This window comes from Ranitomeya variabilis, chromosome 6, assembly GCF_051348905.1.
Source record: "Ranitomeya variabilis isolate aRanVar5 chromosome 6, aRanVar5.hap1, whole genome shotgun sequence".
In the NCBI taxonomy this organism is placed as follows: Eukaryota; Metazoa; Chordata; class Amphibia; order Anura; family Dendrobatidae; genus Ranitomeya; species Ranitomeya variabilis.
Window position 1 is genome coordinate 428,032,518 of NC_135237.1, and position 23,836 is coordinate 428,056,353.

Sequence of the window (23,836 nt, forward strand, 5' to 3'; positions counted from 1 at the left end):
TTCCCCTGAACAACTATGTTGAATAATCTTTGTTTTCAGATCATTTGACAGTTGTTTTGAGGAGCCCATGATGCCACTCTTCGGAGGAGATTCAAACAGGAGAACAACTTGCAAGTGGCCACTTTAAGTAGCTTTTCTCATGATTGCATACACCTGGCTATGAAGTTTAAAGCTCAATGAGGTTACACAACCAAAAAAAGTGCTTTAGTAAGTCAGTAAAAAGTAGGTAGGAGTATTTAAAACAAGAAAATGATAAGGGTGCCCATACTTATGCACCTGTCAAATTTTGTTTGAATGCAGATTGCACATTTTCTGTTAGTACAATAAACCTCATTTCAAGGCAGAAACATTACTGTGTCCAACAGTTATTAGATATATGAAACTGAAATAGCTGTTGCAAAAAAAACAATTTTTATAAAACATTAAGCTTAAGATTAATAGGGGTGCCCAAACTTTTTCATATAACTGTATATTCGTGAAACACACACACACACACATATATATATATATATATATATATCTCAGTGAGACACATACATATATATTTATATTTCATACAGAGCTAGATAGCAGAATAGCTGGCAATTCATTTGTCGGCTTTGGCTAAATCATTACAGAACCCGACAGGATATGAGACATGGTTTACATACAGCAAGCCATTGCATATCCGTCAGCTTTATATATGTCCCTGACTAATAATGTTAGTAGTGTGTGTGTAAAATTTTGGAGCTGTAGGTGTTAAAGGATTAATTTATGGAAAAAACTGGCGTGGGCTCCTGCGCAATTTTCTCCGCCAGAGAGGGAAAGCCAGTGACTAAGGGCAGATATTAATAGCCTAGAGAGGGACCATGGTTATTGCCCCTTGGCTAAAATAAAAAAATCTGCTCGCAGCCAGCCCAGAAAAGGCGCATCTGTAAGATGTGCCTATTCCGGCACTTAGCCTCTCTCTTCCCATTGCCCTGTGGCGGTGGCATATGGGGTAATAAGGAGTTAATGCCACCTTGCTATTGTAAGGTGACATTAAGCCAGGTTAATAATGGAGAGGTGGCAATAAGACACCTATCCTTTATTAATCCAATATTATGAAAGGGTTAAAAATACACCCACACATTAAGAATAGTCTTAATGAAATAATGAAACACAACATCTTTATTGCACTCTCAATCCAAGGGAAGCCCTCGTTTTTATGTAAAAAAAAAAAAAGCCAAATAAAGCAACAATATCCCATACCTGTCCGCCGTACAGTCATGTCCCACACTGCAATCCATCTCAAGCCACCTCTCTAGGCTATTAATATCTGCCCTCAGTCACTGGCTTTCCCTATCTGGCGGAGAAAATTGTGAAAAATTGAAAACAGTTTTTTCTGTGAATTAATCCTTTAATTTAACACCTACAGCTCCAAAATTTTACACACACACTACTAACATTATTAGTGAGGGACATATATAAACCTAACTCATATGCAATGGCTTACTGTATGTAAAACCAAGTCTCATATCCTGTCGGGTTCTGAAATGATTTTACAGAACCCGACAATTGAATTATCGGCTATTCTGCTACCTAACTCTCTATGAAATATATATGTATGTGTATATATATATATATATATATATATATATATATATATATATATATATATATATATATATATATATATATATATTTATTATATTATATACACATACAGTGTATATATATATATTATATACACATACAGTGTATATATATATATATATATATTATATACACATACAGTGTATATATATATATATATATATATATTATATACACATACAGTGTATATATATATATATATATATATATTATATACACATACAGTGTATATATATATTAGTCCATGAGCCAAGAACCAAATTTGACGATATCGGTACCAAGCGGAGTGACTAATTCTCTTTGGTATTTTTAGGTAGATGCATGTCTGTAGTTTATTTTTTGATATGATAGCCCTTACATATACGTAGCTTATTAACCCCTTCAGCCCTAGGCCTATTTGTACCCAAGTGCCTAAGCCAATCTGACCTGTGCCACTTCATGGGCTAATAACTTTGGAACGCTTTCACCTATCCAAGCCATTCTGAGATTGTTTTCTCGTGACATATTGTACTTCACGTCAGTGCTAAATGGGAGTCAATATATTTTACCTTTCTATATAAAAAAATGCTAAATATTCGGAAATTTTGGAAAAATCGGCAATTTTTTAACTTTGAAATTCTCTGCTTTTTACAAAAATACTGATACCCCCCATAATAGTTATTAATTTACACTCCCCACATGTTTACTTCATATTGGCATCATTTTGAAAATGAAACCTTATTGTTTTACGACGTAATAGGGCTTATAGTTTTATGCGCAATTTTTCACATTTACAGCAAAACCCACTTTTCAAAGGACCAAGTCACTTCTGAAGTCACTTTAAGGGGCTTACATAACAGAAACCACCCATAAATTACCCCATTTTGCAAACTACACCCCTCAAGCTGTTCAAAACTCATTTTTAAAAACTGTTAACCCTTTAGGTGTTCCACAGGAATTTTAGCATGAGCCAAGAACCAAATATGACGATATCGGTACCACCCGGAGTGACTAGATGTAGTATTTGTAACAAAATTTAATCCAAGTTATGTAAATACACACTGAACATGTCATGTGCATATATATATATATATATATATATATATATATATATATATATATATATATATATATATATATATATATATATATATATATATATATATATATATATATATATATATATATATATATATATATGTTACTCCATAATATCTTCAACATCGGACTCTGAATCTGACTGTTGTTCTACTGGCTCGTCTTCAGTACCCTTGTTCTGGCATGTCTGTAATCTGCACATGTCTGTGCACTTCAGGCCATTGCTGAGGCAAGTACACTGAGGAAGTTCACATGACCGCACACACTTGCAGGACAGTAGCTGTATAATAGCTTCTGGTGCTGGTGCCCCTTGCATCCACTTGACAACAAGCTTTCCGTCGTTATCTATCATCCAACCGCAGTCTGTTGGGTTTGCAACCCATGGCTGGCTCTGCAGACTTCTCCTCCAGATCGCAGCCTGGTAGTTTGCACGCAGTGCATGCATGAAAAGGCAGTCCTGGCAAGGAGGGAGTTGACTTGACTCTACCACTCCACGTCTGGCACAGAACAGCTGATAACGGAGCCTGTTTACCTCAGTTGTTTGGGTAGTTGGCAGGTACATGTGGCAGGTGATTTCCTGTAACTTCTCAAAAAGTTCGGTAGACACTTCCCATGAACGACCAACTTCCTGAAAGGCATCCTGGTATGTCTTGTTCATCTTCAACTGCTTGAGTGTCATCATCTTCCCACGGCCAGCGAATGCACTGACGGTGTCACAGCCTGTAAATGCATGCATACCAATCAATGAATCACATACGCTGCCTCCCAATGTTCGGCTCAGAGTGGTGATATCCAGGAATCTTGTCCGGTTCTGTGTACCGCATTTCTGGAACAGGTGGGATGGGATTTTGTGGCACATGCCCAGACACAGGACCATGACATCAGTATCCTCCGAAGTGATGATGACCGACTTGTAACCAGATTCTGCTGCATGAAGAGCATGGAGAAGGAGGCGTGTGTCTGCTTCTTCTTGATTTGACTTAAGGTCAGCAGCCTCTTCCCACTGTTCTTTGGTGATCTTAAAGCAGAGCTGCTCACATGTGACATACAGCTCCTTCTCCTCAAGCTTCTCCCTGTGGTGTTTCGCCTTCCATTCTTCTACCAGAAACTTTATGAGACTTGCCTTGTTGGAGGAACTACTTAGAAGCTTTTTCCACTGCTGGATGTTGTGCCCATGTTGAATGTTCTTGAAATGGATCCCTGTGCCTTCATATCTGTTGACTCTTTCTGTATCTTTGATGGATGTCTCCTTGTAGACGTCAAAGACAATATCAATGCGCTTGCTCTTAGCACCCTCATGGATAGCGCGACTCATTGCTGTGCCTGCTAGCTGGCCAAATGTTGCATTGTTTCCCTTCAGTTTCTGAACCAGGCTCATCCCATCAATGATGGTTGCAGAGGGCTCGGGGATCACTTCTGCAGGACGAGCATTCCTCTCCAACTCCCTTGCGAGGGCAGCCTTGTTGGTCTTGCGGATAGACCCATCACCATTGGCAAGTGCCCATGGCAATGGACCCAGGGGATGAGTCAAGACATCACTCATTTGTAGCTTTATGTTCTCAGCTACAAGTATCATCTGGCCAAATAGGTTTCTGTCAGCCTTCAAAATTACCTCCTTGCCAAGACCTTGTCTGCGTGTCTTCATTTGGATGTTAGAGAACGTTTTAAGTTTGTTCTTCGTCATCTTGTCATGAAACAATGTAGTTGGCTTATCGGTACCCAAACGCTCATCCTTGAATGTTTGATATGCATCCTCTCCTATACTGTATGCCCCTTGAAGGTCTTTGGCTACATCTGGTGGTGCTACAGTCGCTGTTGACAAACTGATAAGTTCACCATTATGCTCTTTGTTGAAGGGGTTCACCCAACCTGTCTCCAGCAGTTGAACGAAAGATTGGACATCGGCTTCATCTCTTCTAATCCTAGACACCTGTAGGTCTGAATGGCTGAAGTCAGTATATTGTTGGCCTACCAGGGCCCTCAGCTGCCTCAAGTACATACTGCGGTACTCTGATGTCAGGTAGAACCTGGAAACAGCTCCAACTTTGAGGCTGAAGCCTTTTGTGCCCCCTGGTGTCTGGGTGTCTTTGTTGATTGTCTCTTCAATGGTCTGGTCCACAGGAATTCGTCCAAAAGGATTCTTGCTACCGATCTGGACCGAAAAGCCACCTTGCATGAAGTATTCATGGACCTCTGGGTGTTCTATGGGCAGCCGAGACATTGTGGCATAGTAATAGGTTAGGTATCGGGCATAGTTGACCTTGTCATAGGCAAAACACCATGGTATCATCTGTCGGATTGCTCCTAGGTGAAGCATCCAGTTGCCTTCTCTTGAAGCTCGAACCAGGGCCAGCATGGTCTCGACCATGTCCAAGTATGACATCCAGAATGCTGAGAGTTGTTCATTTCTGAGGGTCTCAAGATAAACTTGAAAGAGCTTCAGGGTAAGTGTGCAAGATTCATTATCCAAGAGCTTTTCGAAGGATCCCTGCGACACACTGATGCGAAAGTTTGTGATGTTCTTCAGTGTTTCATCCAGATGGTGAAGGTCCCTTGCATGGTTTTCTTCTAGCCATGGAAGGAAGTTTTTCCATGCAAGCCTCATAAGTGCTTCATAGACCAGCTTGTGTAGTCTCACTGCTCTGTTGTACCTCCGGCCGTCCATCACTCCAGACACTGATCCTTCAGCGATTACACCGGATTCAACACACAGATCTCTAAGGCCTGCATCCTGAAATCTGTTCCCTATGATAGAGAGGAGATTACAGATTGTGTGGAAGACACCCATTCTAATTATAATGTTCTTGAACTTCTCCTGTTTCCAGATAACCTCGGCAGCTTTGGCATAGAGTGCTTGATCAAACACACACACAGCTCTGCAGAGAAGACCGGAGAGTCCTGTTCAGCACAGAACGTGTATGTGTCAGTGTGTGTGCGTGTGTTGGGGCACCTCAGGGTGTCTTCAAATGTGACATAGCCCCCTAGATTTCTTCCAGTAAAATTTGCACTCCAAAAGTCATTTGGCGCTCCTTCCCTTCCGAGGCCTGCCGTTCCCCAATACTGCAGTGTACGACAACATATCGGGTGTTGTTGTGTTCGGGAGAGATTGGTGAACAAATAGTGGGGTGCATTTTTTGCTGGTACACCTCTTAAAAATAAAAAAATGAGCCTAAAATGACACCTTCATGTAAAAAATGCACTTTTTCCATTTTCTCAACCAAGTGTTTCCAACTACTGTGAAACACTGGTTGGGTCAAAGTGGTCACTATACCCCCTAAAAGATTCCTTGGGGGTGTAGTTTCCAAAATAGGGTCACTTTTTGGGGTTTCCACTGTGGGGGTACCTCAGGCAGCCTTCAAATGTGACATGGCCCCCTAGATTTCTTCCAGTGAATCCGCCACCCAAAAACCACATAGCGCTCCTTCCGTGTTGAGCTGTGCTGTGTGCCCATACTTTAGTTTACGAGTACATGTGGGGTGTTTCTATAAACTGCAGAATTAGGGTAACCAAGTTTGGGTTTGCCGTTAACCCTTGCTAGGTTGCAGGTAAAATTGGATTACAATGTAATATCTGGAAAAAAAATGAAATTTTGAAATTTCGCCTTCATTCTGCTAAAATTCCTGTGGAACACCTAAAGGGTTAACAGTTTTTAAAAATGAGTTTTGAACAGCTTGAGGGGTGTAGTTTGCAAAATGGGGTAATTTATGGGTGGTTTCTGTTATGTAAGCCCCTTAAAGTGACTTCAGAAGTGACTTGGTCCTTTGAAAAGTGGGTTTTGCTGTAAATGTGAAAAATTGCGCATAAAACTATAAGCCCTATTACGTCGTAAAACAATAAGGTTTCATTTTCAAAATGATGCCAATATGAAGTAAACATGTGGGGAGTGTAAATTAATAACTATTATGGGGGGTATCAGTATTTTTGTAAAAAGCAGAGAATTTCAAAGTTAAAAAATTGCCGATTTTTCCAAAATTTCCGAATATTTTGCATTTTTTTATATAGAAAGGTAAAATATATTGACTCCCATTTAGCACTGACGTGAAGTACAATATGTCACGAGAAAACAATCTCAGAATGGCTTGGATAGGTGAAAGCGTTCCAAAGTTATTAGCCCATGAAGTGGCACAGGTCAGATTGGCTTAGGCACTTGGGTACAAATAGGCCTAGGGCTGAAGGGGTTAATAAGCTACGTATATGTAAGGGCTATCATATCAAAAAATAAACTACAGACATGCATCTACCTAAAAATACCAAAGAAAATTAGTCACTCCGGGTGGTACCGATATCTGGCCCGGCTCATGGACTATATATATTATATACACATACAGTGTATATATATATTATATACACATACAGTGTATATATATATATATTATATACACATACAGTGTATATATATATATTATATACACATACAGTATATATATATATATATATATATATTATATACACATACAGTGTATATATATATATATATATTATATACACATACAGTGTATATATATATATATATATATTATATACACATACAGTGTATATATATATATATATTATATACACATACAGTATATATATATACATACACACAGTATATATATATACATACACACAGTATATATATATATATATATATATATATATATATATATATATATATATATATATATATATATATATATATATATATATATATATATAATATATATACACAGTATATCTACCTATACTATGTGTAGACATTTATTTTATCTGTTCTATTCTAACCTGTCAGTGTGATTTTACTGTACTCCGCACTGAATTGCCGGCTTTTCTAAAGGGCACCGATGCATATTTCTCGCAAGTCACACTGATGATCCGTGTGGTGTGAGGGTTTTTCTTGCACCCATAGACTTTCATTAGTGTATTTCGGGCGCAATACGGTGACAAACGCAGCATGCCGTGATTTCCTCCGCACGTATAATACAAAAATAACGGATGATGGGAGCTGCCTCATACAGATTAACATTGGTCCGAGTGCTATGCGATTTTTTTTTTTATCGTATTTCTCACTAGTGTGACAAAAGCCTAATGCACCGACCGCTGGGCATTTAATGGTTGCCATTGTGTGACGTAAATGCACCTTTAGCCATTAATACGAATCAATTATCATTATGCTTTCTTCTATCTATAGGCTAACATGGTACAAAGATATATTTTTCTAGTGACAAAGATTAAGCAGACAAACAAATCTTAAAATCCATAAAGATCAGTAAGAAGTGAGAAAACACAACCATAAACCCAGCTGAAAGAAGGAGGATGGAGAGGTGTGAAATGATAGTAGAAGTGTCAGAGATGAGGCTGCTCATATCATGGATCTTATAATGAGTAATAAAGAAGAATGTCAACAGATACACCAAATTCATGTGAAAGGTTTTCTTGACTCGTATGCTTTGTATCATATTTGCAGGCAGGGGCGGTCAGAGACAGAGGTGGGCCCCTGTGCAAGAACAGTATATGGGCCCTTTGTAGTCCAATAGCTCATCATAATGCAAAACTCCATAAACTTTGGAAGTGGAAATGGGCCCCCTTATCTCCTGGGCCCATGTGGCTGCACAGGCCGCATATACATATGAGATTTGTTCTCTCTGTAGTTTATATGTACATTTCTATGATGTCTCCATGTGCAGCTTTTACGCCAGGGGTGGGGAACCTCAGGCCCTAGGGCCATTTATCAGGTCCCCGGGCAGATTCTCAGGGACCACATTCTTGGGCAGGGAGGTGTATTTTGATTGCCACCAGCTCATTCATTTCTTCTTGCTCTGTTAGCACACACATGCAGTGCTCACTACTGAACACTGAAGAGCATGCAATGAAAGATTACATCCTGACACCAGTGCCAGAGTCCGGATGTACTTTGTGGGCGGAGTTTGTACGGCCCCCGAAGGATGGTAGAAATATCCAAATGGCCCTTGGCTGAAAAAAAAGATTCCCCACCCGTTTTACGTGAATGATGAGGATTCTAGTATAGATGCCAATATTGCTGGTGAATGACCAATGAACTTTACACTTACCAATCTCATACAGGCAAACATGCTGGATCTCTCGCTGCTCCGTGGCCAGCTCCAGAGCTGTGTGGAAGGAGGTCAAGGCACTGTTTATTTGACACTGGAAAAGAAGCATGAAATTACACGCAAGTTGAAATTGTGAATGAACCTAGTCTGATACCAATGATGAGCAGATCAGCCATGAACATTTCATGAGATAAGTAATGAACACTGTACACATCATGTAATAAGTAATTCAGTCTGTGCAGTGTCAGGAACGTTTCACCAAATAGTCACAAGATATGTTATCAGACGCCAGTGTCCTGGGCTCTCTGCACCGAACGCTCCCTTATCCTTCCCCACTGCTTGGGTGATGACCCTAGTGTCCATCCAGTAAACCATCAAGGCCCCCAGAAACATCGACAGACATCAGCCGAACCCACTTAATAGGACAGTAAGTCGACAGTCTTATATACATGGAGGCATTCCGACTTTCTCCCGATCCTGATCTCATAGAAGATAGGGGTCTTTTGTTTTATAAATAATACAGTCTAAATTATTTTATATTTTTATATATTGTCATGACAATATCAAGTATGTTTCATTTTTTAATGTTTCAGTTTCCTTACATTTGAACAGGTAAAAAGGGTGAGATTTAAACAGGTACATATTTTTGTGTTTCTTTTATAGTCTTAAATATTATTATTTTTACTTTTTTTTGTATATATATATATACAGTATATTCTTTACTTTTGGGTAAAGAGTAAGCGTGTTTTCACACTGCATCCTTCACCATGATCAGTGGTCCCATTGCTGCTTATGTCCGAATCCCCTGCAACACGGTTTTGGGAGATAAGCGCTGCAGGGGCCATAGACAATAATGGTACAGATGGAGTCAGCATTTACTCTGTTATGCATAGTTTTCAGGTATACACGTACTGGAGATGGACACCCAGAAATAGTAGAATACTTCTGGGTGTTAAAATTTTCCATGCAAAAATAGAAGAAAAGGGTGGCACTCACCGCTCTTAAAATCCAGACTTGATTAGTGCAAAGTTAAAACCTCTTCAAAACAGGCAGGATGAGGACAAGTGGATTAAGGATCGGCCGACGACCGTTTCGCGCACCTGCGCTTCTACGGGTCTCAGGTCCTCATCCTGCCTGTTTGAAGATGTTTTAACGTTTTACTAATAAAGTCTGATTTTTAAGAACGGTGAGTGCCACCCTTTTTTTCTATTTTTGCATGGAAAATTTGGACTGTTTATTTTGGGTTGGCACCCGTGAGTTCACGTGATTATGCTCGGAGCGAGGTGACTGAACATTGTAGATATAGGGCTCTGGTGTGATAGCAGTGCCGATTTATTTCCCTTGATATATACTTCTGGGTGTTCGCCTTCAGTACGAGTATACGTCCGAAACCAGTTTTGTGGTGGATTCAGAGGTAAGCCCCAATGGGACCATTGAACGTGGCAAAAAACACAGCATGAAAGCACCCTCACATGTTAACATTGAATAATCATTTGTACTTTATTTTTAAAGTTCCCTTAGGTGACTTGAACCTGCTTATACCATGTACTGTAATACCACAGTATAGCAGCATAGATTGTAAATGATGGTCTCCTCTGAAGTCCAGCTTGGGTCTGGGCTATACATGGTACCAAGATGACAGCTAAGGGAGGTCTTCAGTAGGCCCCTTGCTGTCATGGTACCCCATCAACACCCCACAACCGCATCATGGGGAAAGACTATGCAATCTCACCATATAAATATCTCTGTCAGTGATTGACAGCAGCGGCCGTAAAATAGTAATCAGAGCTAGGTTAGGTCACCTCTGTTACAGGCAGATGTAGGTCATGTATCACAGCCAACATTTGCTCGGTAGGGTGCAGATAGGCTCCTGAGCCCGCTCCCTACACCCCAGACTCTACCTCTGCTTTTAAAATGTAAGAATAAATTCCCCTGTAATGGGTGAAGGAGACTTCCGCGGGTAGACATCTTTAGTGGTAGCTTATCTCTCGGAAGAACAAATGAATCATCGCGGGCTCTCAATGTGTACAATACAATCCTTTTTCCTACCCAACATTATGGGGCTAGGGCCTTCCAAACTACTCAACCAAAAGTTGAAGGAGGGTGGATTGGAAGGCCCCAGTTCACATCAGTTGTCAAGTTGTCAGAGTTTGCTGTAATGTATTTGGGGGCATTGTACATATACATCCAAGTAAATTAAATAAACATATTCAATGTATGATTGTACTTGAAAGTATATTTGTGATATCGCTCCTTACCAAGCCTCATTTACCGAGGACTGACATGATTTGCTGTGCTACCCGTCATCTCCTTTCCTGCCTGTTCTGAAGTGTACAGTATGATTAATGACATTTAGGACTGAACATAAATTACATTTCTAGAGCACAATGTTCTCTAACTGTTCTGAAAACCACCTACGATCAGTGCCAATATAACAAAAGTGAAGTCCTAAATTAGAAAGAACCTTTACTACTAGAAGTGAAGAGCCTATTTCCTATTAATGTGTTTCTTTGAAGGGTTTCTCTGCAGTGAGGTATCTGACTCATACAACGTGTGGGGTGGGAGCACACGACAAATGCTGTGCGATTGTATTAGGAAAACGGGACCTGGAAGCAAGGAAGGAGAAGGGATACCTCTAGTCGTTGGACTCTTCCCTTGAAGAACATGAATAAAGAAGAGTTGGGATATGCAGCTTCTTTCTTGAGGAGAATCTCCTTTGCCTCCTTTAGTCCCGCTTGATTATCACTTCCATCCAACGCGAAAAATGGCCGAACGACTGTATGATACCACAACAAGGCTAGTCTGTATAGAGAGGGAAAGCATCTGCACGTTACAGTTATACAAGGCCACGACAGTAGGGAAGACACTGAAAATGAGGATGTGAAAACAGAAGTGAAGAAAACTGACTAAACTGGAACAGAAGACATCGGTCACAAGCAATGATAAGAGGGTTAAGTGCATGTTCTACTGATGTGATCTGAACTTGGCGCGGCTAAAAGGTATTCAACACCTGTACCCATAACTGGAAATGCAGTACAAAAAAAAAAAGACATTTTTGTCAGTAGAAGTCAAAGAATGCCGTTGATTAAAAAAGGATTTAACTTGATGATAAATGATGTTTCTTGGAAAATGTTACTTGTTGAATGGTAGTACACAGTACAATATGATGCACATTGGTCAGGTAAAAGGGAATGTGTAACCAATTTTGACCTCTCAAACGTGCTGACGCCGCTAGATAGATACTGGCTGAAGCACTTTGAACATGATTAGGTTGATGCTCATGCTGCTTACGTGACCAAAGGAAACAAATTTAATTTCTTCTTGCGCTGCAATTGCAAGTGCCCTGTGCGCTGTCCCACCATGTGAAGTGTCCTGGTGTCTTTGCACCGAACGTTCCTAAACTCATCCCCTTTTTCTGAGTGACAGCTCTAAAGGCTTACTAGTTGGACACTAGAGACATCATTCAAGCAGTGAGGAGGGGTTAGAGAGCGTTCACACCCCAGGACACTTCACATGCAGGAAATTCTTATGCGGCAACTAAAGGCTATGCATAGATGTTTTACTTCTTTAAAGGGGTATTCTCATGCTATTAAATTGCTTTTATTAGACAGTTAGAAAATAAGCAAGTTTACATTTGACCTGATTTTCCTATCTATAGTCATTCTCCTGCAATGGGAGCTTTTTTCTTACATAGTGTACAGCTCATTTCCAAAGAATTAAGCGTCCAGATCCCGGTGAGTGTGCATAGTAGCTACTTTCCAGGAGAGGAGTTAACTCCTAACATACTGGTCAGCTCTATCCATCCCACTGATTTCTATACAGCAATTAGCTGGCCAGCTTGCTTCCACTCAGCTTCTGACAGGGCTCTTATCTGTCACATAGAATACACCCCCCCACCTTGCAACACCCAGCATGGGCAGTCTCCCCATCACGTCTCTTAATTATGGCTGTCATTGTCCCGAGCCCAGTGCTTGTTCAAAATCCCTGTTATCTATAAATGCTAATATAGTTATAACAGTGTAGGCTCATAAAAAGCACTGATAGTTAATGTAGTAGCAGAACAAAGCTACTCACCAGAATGGTCATTGAAGAAGGGGCAACCACCCCCCAAGCAACCAGGAAGAAAGGAGAAACTGCATAGCTCTGAGCTGGTCAAGGGACAAGTTGAGAATACCTCTTTAAGAGAAAAAAACTAAGCAACTTTGCATAGAGTCTTAAATAAAAACGGCCTACTATTTTTTAGATATAGATTCTATGTCTTTATAAATACTCCTTGGTACGGATTGTGAGTTTTCATTGCTGGTTCGGCACAGAAAATAATCAGCAATTTACAGTTTAATAAATGTGAAGTGGGTTTTGAAAACCACATCCATGCGTCATGGAAAAATCTTTCTTGGAAATAAGAGGATGTTGTGGATATTTAAATCTGCAGTATACTTCTTTTATGGAAATGCTGTGGCCTTTCACTTTGACCTTCATGATGCTTGTGATGGAAAACCCAGCACAAAAGCACAAGACAGCAAAATCAGCATGCAACACATGGAAATTGTGCTGCCGATTCCAGGTGAATTCGGATTGTGTGTGGACATACCCCAACTCTCTGGTCATGTGTTCCCCTCGCCTACCAGCCTTCCCTACTGCTATCTATCTACTGGTTGCAAGCTTGGTTTGATATACAGTAGCTTCTAATCAGAATATTTTGAATTACATTGCAACTGGTTCAGTTAAATAAAAACTCACGTTAGAGGACCTGGTGACCAGTTTTTGCTCTTATTTATTCCTGCTGCTCCTAAGTATTCCATTTTTTTTTGGCGTTTTTTTAATCCATGATAAGGTACCAAGAAGGCAGTTCTCAAGGGTAATAATGCAGAGCAACTTAACCCTTTCAGATAGGCTTGGGACACCACGTAACAAATGGATATAGACTATAATATGCTAGGCACCAAAAAATTGGCAATTAAATCAGTAATGTACAAAAGCTACGTATGTGACATGTTGTCCACAATACACAGTGGACCACATGGACACACAGTCATCCTACAGACTATAATGAATTACTGGAGATACATAATGAAATCACCAAGCTGGAAACCTGTGGTAGTCAGACAGTTGTCAGACCTCATTCCATTCATTCTGTTCAGCTTTATACAATAAACGCCATGTTACCTTTTTATGCCCATCTGTACTTTTTTTGCATTTTTAATAAAGATTACTTACGGTTTACACTATACCAACTAGAAAAGTGTTGCAATATAGCTACTCACGTAGCTAAAGGGGCCTTCATGTCCTTACTTTCACTCGCATACATCAGTGAAGAGAGCCCCTGCAGACGGTCTCCTGGAAACCCCAGCAAGTTGATGATTTTGAGCAGGTTTGGGGGCACCATGGATATGCAAAGGTGAAAAAGTCCGTAGCCAAAGCTCACAGCACCTTTCAGCCGGTTCAGGGACTCCTCCGTGACACCCTCAACAGCAATGTGATTATCATTAGCAGCGTCAGAGGGAGAGGATTCCTGAGAGATCTTCTGATACATCTCCTGAAGAGAGTTAATGTCCACATAGCATTTGTTGTAGATTTTCCAGGCTTTGCGCAGGATCCAACCACCCTTTATGTAAGCTGGCGGAGAACAATAGGAAATAAGGAAGCCATGTAATTAAGCCAGGCACATTTACTGGATATCTACTGTGTGGGTTTATGCCACTTTACCAGTCACACCCTCTATTTGCTATAACAAATCGGTTTTAGTAAATTATTCTATCTCCTATAATATAGCAAATAAAATAAAATTTAAATAACATTAAAATGTTCTTTTTCATATTCTCTTATCTCTGTATTGTGCCGTTCTATTATTCCACATAGAAATACAGTTATATGAAAAAGTTTGGGCACCCCTATTAATCTTAAGCTTAATGATTTATAAAAATTGTTTTTTTTGCAACAGCTATTTCAGTTTCATATATCTAATAACTGTTGGACACAGTAATGTTTCTGCCTTGAAATGAGGTTTTTTGTACTAACAGAAAATGTGCAATCTGCATTCAAATAAAATTGAATCCAAATCTACTCAGGCATTCATGCAGAGGAACAATTACACTGTTCTGGAATGGCCATCCCAGTCCCCAGACCTGAATATCATTGAACATCTGTGGGATCATTTGAAGAGGGCTGTCCATGCTCGGCGACCATCAAACTTAACTGAACTGGAATTGTTTTGTAAAGAGGAATGGTCAAAAATACCTTCATCCAGGATCTCATTAAAAGCTACAGGAAGCGACTAGAGGCTGTTATTTTTGCAAAAGGAGGATCTACTAAATATTAATGTCACTTTTCTGGTGAGGTGCCCATACTTATGCACCTGTCAAATTTAGTTTGAATGCAGATTGCACATTTTCTGTTAGTACAATAAACCTCATTTCAAGGCAGAAACATTACTGTGTCCAACAGTTATTAGATATATGAAACTGAAATAGCTGTTGCAAAAAAAAAAAACAATTTTTATAAAACATTAAGCTTAAGATTAATAGGGGTGCCCAAACTTTTTCATATAACTGTATATGAATAAATTGACAATTGAGTGTTATCAGCTGGGGGTGTGGCCTGACACTGTCCAATCACGGGGGGGTTGTGCAAACTGTGAGGGGACACACCTCTTTGGTCAAAGGAACTGGTAACACCCAGTTATTCATTTATTCATACATGTCTCGGAGGAATATCAGAGGAATGACACAGATGAGTGTTAGAAGAGGATTCAGGATTTATGGTTTCATTGATTATACAATTATTTAGTAAAATTAACACGTCTGGTTAGGCGACGGGACAGTTTTACAGTTTATCCAATTTATACTTTTAGTACCAGCTGCATTCAGCACTACACTTCATAGGTCGGCACTACCTTATCCCATATCAGAATTGTATACAGTATCCAGAGTAAAAATTAAAGGTCCCCATACACAGGCTGAAGATGGCCAAACCTGCTGCTATCAGCCAACAGACTCATGTGTACGGTGGTCTCCCAGCTCTCTCCCAAAAGGTTATGTCAGGGGAGAGAAGGACCCATCTTGCTGGATTTCTAATATAGCTGATCCTTTTTTTTCTCTGGACGATAAGTCGCTGCCAGAAGAGTCTGGCAGTGTCTCTCTCATGGAGAACACAGGAACACTTGGCTGAGCTGATCATTCATGTGAATGGGGGGAGTAAATATCTATAAAGAGGCAACCCAAGACACTAGAAAAAAACATGTAATAACTACATGAAAAAAAAAATAGCAAAGCATCAAAAATCATATGAACAATGTCAATGATAAAATTGTAAAATAACACATTAAAGGGAACCTGTCACCCCCCCCCCCCCCAGGGCCTACTAAAGTAAAGAGCCACCCTCAGCAGCACTAAGGCTGCATTCTGTGCAAGAGCGCCTCTTATGTTTATTATCCCTAGGAACGCTGAAATAATGAGTTTAATAAAATTTCCCGCCATACATCTCTCGAGTCAGGGAGGTATGTTTTCTCCCCCTGACTCAACCGCCTCGCAGCCGTCCATCATCCCCCTCTGGCCTCAGCCTCCTCTCTTTCTCGTGACGTCACCGGCGCCTGCGCTCTGCAATCAGTTCTCGGGCATGTGCCATGTGCACTGCCCAGGAACTTGCATCAGGTGATGTAAGGATATCGCGCCTGCGTGTATCGGTGGCCCCAGATCCCGCTCCGCAGAGTGTTATGATGTATTCACACTGCGGGGCTGGGACTCTGGCGCCTGCGCAGTGAGGATCTCTGGAGGGAGATGGGGACAGGCGCAGAGATCCTCACTGCGCAGGCGCCAGAGTCCCAGCCCCGCAGTGTGAATACATCATAACACTCTGCGGAGCGGGATCTGGGGCCACCGATACACGCAGGCGCGATATCCTTACATCACCTGATGCAAGTTCCTGGGCAGTGCACATGGCACATGCCCGAGAACTGATTGCAGAGCGCAGGCGCCGGTGACGTCACGAGAAAGAGAGGAGGCTGAGGCCAGAGGGGGATAATGGACGGCTGCAAGGCGGTTGAGTCAGGGGGAGAAAACATACCTCCCCGACTCAATAGAGGTATGGCGGGAAATGTATAAAAAACTCATTATTTCAGCGTTCCAAGCAATAATAAACATAAGAGCCACCTTCACAGAATGCAATCGTTCATCCAATAGCTCTCTAACCAGCATGATGGCCTTCTGCAAACAGAATGCACAGCAGGGGAGCACGTCTCGTACAGACCTTGAACAAAAGAAAGACTGCTGGAAAATGTGACACTGGCATGCGACAGTTTTTAGCTCCAGACTGTGTGCACACGTTTAGGAATTTTCGTGTTTTTTTCGCTATAAAAAAACGTAATAAAACTGCGAAAAAAAGCATACATTAAGCATCCTATTTTTAGAATGCATTCCGCATTTTTTGTGCACATGCTGCGTTTTTTTCCGCGGCGGAATCACATTCTGGAAAAAATGCAGCATGTTCATTAATTGCGATTCCGCACACATAGGAATGCATTGATCCACTTACTTTCAGCATTTGGCTATGCCCACCATGTGGGAAGTAAGCGGATCATGTGTGGATGGTACCCAGGGTGGAGGAGAGGAGACTCTCCTCCAGGCCCTGTGTACCATATAATTGTAAAAAAAAAAAAAAAAGAATTAAAATAAAAAAATCATGATATTCTCACCTTCCGGCGTCCCGCACAGCTTTCCCGCTCCTCGCGATGCTCCCGTTCCCAATAATGCATTGCAAAAATGACCTGTGATGATGTGCCGCAAAGCAATACTGGAACTGGAGCATCGCGAGGAGCGGGAAAGCTGCGCGGGACGCCGGAAGGTGAGAATATCATGAATTTTTTTTTTTTATATATATTATTATTTTTAACACTCTATCTTTTACTATTGATGCTGCATAGGCGGCATCAATAGTAAAAAGTTGGTCAATCAGTTTTCCAAGTGATGCTACAGATCGCCTGGAAAACGCTAGCATTCTGCAAGCTAATTACACTTGCAAAACGCATGCCAATTCTGCATGCGATATACCCGCAGCAGGAGTTGCAGAACTGCTGCTGAAATTTCCGCGGAAATTCTGCAACGTGTGCACTTAGCCTAATGGTCTGAAGCAAGTCAATTTTCAGTTGAGATGAGATATTTATTTTTACATACAGTACCAAACAGAAAAATGGGCAACATCTATCTCACACCCTAAGCCATTGCCCCAGGTCCGGCACACCTTCAGAATGCCTGGACTAAGCATGGCCAATTGCTTGTCCATTCATTATTCTCGGCAGCACATTACAATAGGTTGCAGATGAGGACAATATTTAAGGAAGCTTAATCATTTCACCCAACAGGTTGAGCTTTTTGGTCATTTGTCCAGTGGTTTGCCGCCTGTTTACACTGTCCGATAATTGCAAATGCTCATTCATAGGAGCAACCCCTCCAGATTATCGGCCAGTCTAAATGCAGCCTTAGTTTACGCCTTCTACCCATTACACAGCATCAGTAACTGTGCACCACGGTGTCTGTTCTACATGATGACATATAACAATTGTCAACATGTTGAAAAATACCAAGTTTTCCTCACTTGGGGAACTGATGAATAACGCCACATAATGTGGATATTTAAATGTCACCCGGCTTTGTGTTTCTTCGTAATTACATTAAATGTACACTAAACAGTAAAAAGCCAGCATCAAGCTGTAAAGTGCATCTCATATTTCATTCATCACTCCTCCCGCGGCCCTTTGTGTAGCATGCGGCTTCATTGTGTTCATGCAGATGGGTATGACCGGCTGACCGAACAGCAGAGAAGCCACTGATACAAAACAGCAGTTTCTTAACTCAATAAAAATGAAAATAAAAAGGGAGAATTCACCAAATAATGTTCTTGACTGTAGACCATTTTGGATCTAATGGCTGAAGCCAAGAATCCGTATACGCCAAATACAGAAACTGCAGTGATCAACCACAATAACCAGGCATCCAAGATGTCTGTGCTAAGAGTCCAACTCTGTTCCTAATGTAACCCTATTCATAGTGGTACATGGCCTTGGGGCTCTTTCAGACGTCCATACTAATCGGTCTGTGCACGGACTGCTCGGCAGGACTACTGACCGGAGCTTGACAACTTCATGTATTTCTATGAGGCGGTCACGCTCGGGTGGGGAGATCCACGGCCAGTCTGTGCATTGCGGTCAGTGCTTGGACCATCCACAGACATCTGCATAAGCCCTTACTAAACAGGAAAGAAACCCACATAAATAAAGAATAGCAAAATGTATAAGTAGAATTTAGACTGGGTTCACACAATGCAGCACTTGTTTTCATTTGTTTAAAGCGATCTTCCAAAATCTGTGTAATTTTGAAAATGAAAATACATGAGGAATGGTTGATAATTAGATTCTATAGCTCCCTCTTCAATCCTGATGGACAAGACTGAAAAATTAAATGATGTTAAGTGGATAAAGATGTAGCACTGTTGGTTTGCAGTAGAACCCATCAGTAACATAGGAGGTCTCTGAATGTAAGCGTCACAATGGGGATCAGAACAAAGACATTACAAGAGCAGTATACAGACACTACAGGCTCTTGCTCCCATAATGATTTACTTCCATATGGATTTTCAGGTAGCAAAGTAGAGAATGAACCGCAAAATGCAGGTTTACTTTTTTATTACAGATAAAGTATAAATTCTGCCATGTAAATGACGCAGTAAATAATCCATATAAAGAGATAGAATATATATATATATATATATATATATATATATATATATATATATATATATACACATACACACAGACACAGAGAGAGAGAGAGATACAGTAGATAGATAGGATAGATAGATAGACACACATATACTTGACTATACCCAGATTGGCCATAACATTGAAACCACCTGCCTAATATTGTGCAGGTCCCTCCCTCTTATGCAACCAAAACAATGTTGACCCCCTAAGATATGGCCTCCACATGAACTCTAAAGCTGTTGTGTAGTGTTTGGCATCAAGACATTGCCAGCAGGTAGTTTAAAGGGGTTGTACAGTCTTAGGCCGTTTCCTACGTCCTGATATTTCCGGTACCGGAAAAAACGGTACCAGAGATGTCAGTGTCCGTGTGTGTAATATTTGCGATACATGTGTGGCAACCGTGTGCCGCATCAGTACCACACAGATGGGTGCCAGGGAAGAAGAACTACAGTAAGCGCTGTTCCCCGGCGCCGGGTGCTAAAGACGGCTCTCATCAATCTCCCCTGCTCTGCCGATCAGCGCGAGCAGGGGAGAATGAAGACACTTCTATTCAAGTGAGAACAATGACAGCTGGCGGTAGCTGATAGGACTTTAACTCCCATCAGCCTACACCTGCTGCCGCTAATAAGACAATTTAAAGTGACATTAGGGGTTAACTTATACTGAATTTATTGTCTGTACATGTCCCCGCTTAATTGTAAAGTGCTGCGGAATATGTTGGCGCTATATAAAAATTATTATTATTATTATAATAACCGTGACAGCAGGAGCAGCTGATGGGAGTATTCATCACCCACTGCCTGGGCTATAAATAAATACATTTATTAAAAAACCCGGCTTGGGATCCCCTCTATTTTCTATAACCAGCCAGGAAAAACTCAAAGTTGGGGGCTGCAACGCTCAGCTGTCAGCTTCAGCAAGGCTGGTTATCAAGAATAGAGGGGTCCAACCTCTTTTTTTTTTATTATTTAAATGATTTAAAAAAATAACGTTGTGAAGTCCCCCCATTTTTGACAACCAGCCTTGCTGAAGCTGACACCTGGGAGCTGGTATTCTCAGGCTGGTAAGGGGCCATTGATATTGACCCCCAGCCTAAAAATAGCAGCCTACAGCTGCCCAGAAAAGGCACATCTATTAGATGCGCCAATTCTGACGCTTTGCCCGGCAGTATGTGAGATGTCCTGGAAAATCAAGTCTAGCCCACAGAGGCTGCACCTTTCAATTTGCAGGAATTAAAGGAGTTGTCTGGCGTTAGGCTACAAGTCTGCAGTCACTTAATGCGTGGTGTGAGGATTCTCTGAAGTCGGCGTTGGGAGCAGGGGAAATCTGACAGCAGGTATGTGATTTGCACACTCCCAGCCACATTCCAACTAGACTGTCTCCGGTGAGCGAGGCCACACCCATCGTCATGTGATTGAATGAATACAAATCACATAATTGGGGGCAAGTGAGGATTCACAAGTCTGCAGTCACACAGAGCTGTAGCCCAAGGCCGGAACACCCCTTTAAGTCCTGCAAATTGAAAGGTGCAGCCTCTCTGGACCAGACGTGATTTTCCAGTACATCCCACAGATGCTCACTCATACGGAGATCTGAGGAATTTGGAGGCCAAGTCATCACCTTGATCTCTTTTCATGTTCCTCAACTCGTTCCTGAACAAGGCTTGCCGTGTGACTGGGCGTATTACCCAACAGCGGCGCACGCTTCTAACATGGCAATTCCTGCCTACACTTCCATTATTTTCTTACACAATTGGTAATGACAGTAATACCAGTAACTAAGAAACACAGCAGGAAGGAAATGAATCCGTCTGCCCGTGCTCAGCAGAATTCTGCCAGTAATCTGGAGACTCACCTGACAGCTCCTGCTTCACAAAAGAAAGCACGCCTAAGTAAACCTGGCAGTCTGCAATAATGATCTGTCTCTGCAGGCGATCAACCATCGACTGGGCAGACTTCCTAACGTCGACCTGTTCAGGAGAAAACCGGGAGACCACATTAGAAGAGCCGGGATGGCAAAGAGGATAAAGTAATGGAAGGAAATAGCTAATGGGATTTCAGAAGGGGACAGTTCCCTGAAAATGCTATGACATGTTACAAATGAAGAGCAGATACAAAGGCAGAGAATGGAAAAAGCAAATCATTAACTAGTAGATTCAAAGGACATTTTTTATTATCATTCTTCAGCCATGGCGACCACACAATAACTTTACAATACATGACCTGGATGAAGAATTTCAGTATTTGTATTCGCTCTCCAGCAGACAAATGTTTTTCATGATCATTTATATGGATTTTTCACTTTCTATCTAATGATTGCAGTAAAGCTCCATCAAAGCAGCGACTAAGAAAGAGTTTGGGTCCCACCCAGAAATGTCATTTTCACAGATAGAGGTAGAAGTGAAATGACGTGCCCAGAGGTATGAACGATACCACCTTTCCCACTGACAAGAATAGAAGATAGAGAATAGAATGGAACATCAGTGATTACATCTTTAGTGTCTCCCTCACCAGATTTCACATTACAAACTGGATATTTTAGAAGATAGAAGTCTTACACCTAGTGAGGTTGGTGTACTTACTTTGAAAATCATTGTCAAACAGCCGAATCATCCTTATAAAGACGAGCAATCCAAATTGTCTTATTTTAATATCAGACAGTAAGACTTGCAAAAAGGAATAGTGATACAAACGTACAAAGTAAGAAAACAGCCTCATCAGGTTTAAGACCTCTATTTTACAATGTATTAAGTTTGCACTATGAAACGAGGTGACAGATCTGTCTTGAAGGTTGAAAACTTGTGCAGACCAAACAGTTCGGCTATGTTCACACGATGAGTTTTTGGTGCGTTTTTGACTCTATTTTTGGCACTTTAAAACCGCAGCGTCTTACAGTTCCAGCAGAGTGGATGGGATATATAGAAATCATCTGCCCCCTGTGCTTTTATTTTAACTCTGCTTAAACTGACCTGCGGTGCGGGTTTTACATCTAGAACATGCAAATTTCTCTTACGGTAATGCTGTGTTTTCTGTGTGGATTTTCCCCATAGACTTGCGTTAGATGCAAAAAATATGCAGGTGAAGAATGTGCATGGGTGTTTTTAGTGCATTTCCGCAGTGGGAACACATAAAAAATGCATGTAAACTACTCAAAAGTATATCAAAGTTTTGTCAAAGCCAAAAACCAGGAAGTATCAAAAACAAAAGCAGCTTTATTTAACGCATGACAGGCCAACAAGAGACATTAATGCAGGATCAAAAATGCAATGAAAAACGCAATGTTAATAAAAGGTGTAGGAAGGGCACAGAAATTCTGCAGTGTCAAAAACTTAGTAAACGCTCATCATGGGAACATAACCTTATGCTACGCTCCCACGATTTGATGCTGCACCATTTCTACACCTATTACTTAAATCAGGTTACTTGCGGTTTTGTGTTTTTAGCATGTCCTTTTGACATGTCAGTTTTTGCCTCGTCACGCTAGGTCATGCTTTAAATTAAACTGCTTTGTTCCGCAGCGGAAATGCATTAAAAATGCATGCACGTTTTTCACCTGCAGATTTCCTGCATCTAATGCAATTCTATGGGGAAAACTCAGCGTACCCACAAGAGAAATTGACAACCTGTGGAGTGGAAACACGCACCGCAGGTCAGTTTACGCTGTATTAAAAAGAAGCAAGGTGGGCAGGAGATTTCTAGAAATCCCATCCACTTTGCTAGAACTGTAACGCTGCGGTTTTGACACCGCAAAAATACGCACCAAAAGCTTGTCATAGACGCCCTACTTCACTTTTTATTGGGAACTATAGAGGTCTAAATCTAAAAGGCTCTCGTCCTGGAGGCACGGTCCCTGGAAATTCTAGAATTATGGCACATGCGCGCTGGGTTTCCAGCGAACATGTACTTCCCACAGATGCCTCCACCATAGGTCACTGTATAGGCATTGGATTTGGAGCAGATCAGAATACATACAGATTGTAGACGTACAGGCGCTCAGTTTTATTGTGTAACCCCATACTTACATTTTTCTTGATTTTATTTTTGATGGTCTCTATTACTCCTTCATCACTCTCACACAGCTTCTCAGTCACTTTCAAGTCATCACATGCTATCTGCATTTTTTCCTCTTCAAAAGTCATCATGGCGTTCTGAAGATGAAAACCATAGGTGTTACATTCCAAAATGAAAAATCCAAAATTTAAAAACAAAAATGCAAAATCCCGAAAATATTTATTCCTACCAAATCTTTAGTATCCAAAGCCATCTGCTTTTAAAGAATATTAGTAATGCAAATCGCAAAGACCAGAGGGATTCTGCTCCCCATGACCATAGTTTACCACTTT

At 41.0% G+C, this 23,836-nt stretch overlaps 1 protein-coding gene across 2 annotated transcripts in view; it reads right to left on the reverse strand.

The window, feature by feature from the left end:
• TTC39C (tetratricopeptide repeat domain 39C) overlaps positions 1 to 23,836 on the reverse strand; it is a 124,293-nt gene that overhangs the window by 28,253 nt on the left and 72,204 nt on the right. For both annotated transcript variants that reach the window (XM_077270373.1, XM_077270372.1), the window contains exons 3-7: positions 23,516 to 23,641; positions 21,349 to 21,463; positions 14,006 to 14,357; positions 11,375 to 11,543; positions 8,742 to 8,835 (exon numbers count right to left, since the gene is read on the reverse strand). In XM_077270373.1, coding sequence (XP_077126488.1) covers positions 8,742 to 8,835; positions 11,375 to 11,543; positions 14,006 to 14,357; positions 21,349 to 21,463; positions 23,516 to 23,641 — 856 coding nt within the window. The remainder of the gene's footprint in view (positions 1 to 8,741; positions 8,836 to 11,374; positions 11,544 to 14,005; positions 14,358 to 21,348; positions 21,464 to 23,515; positions 23,642 to 23,836) is intronic.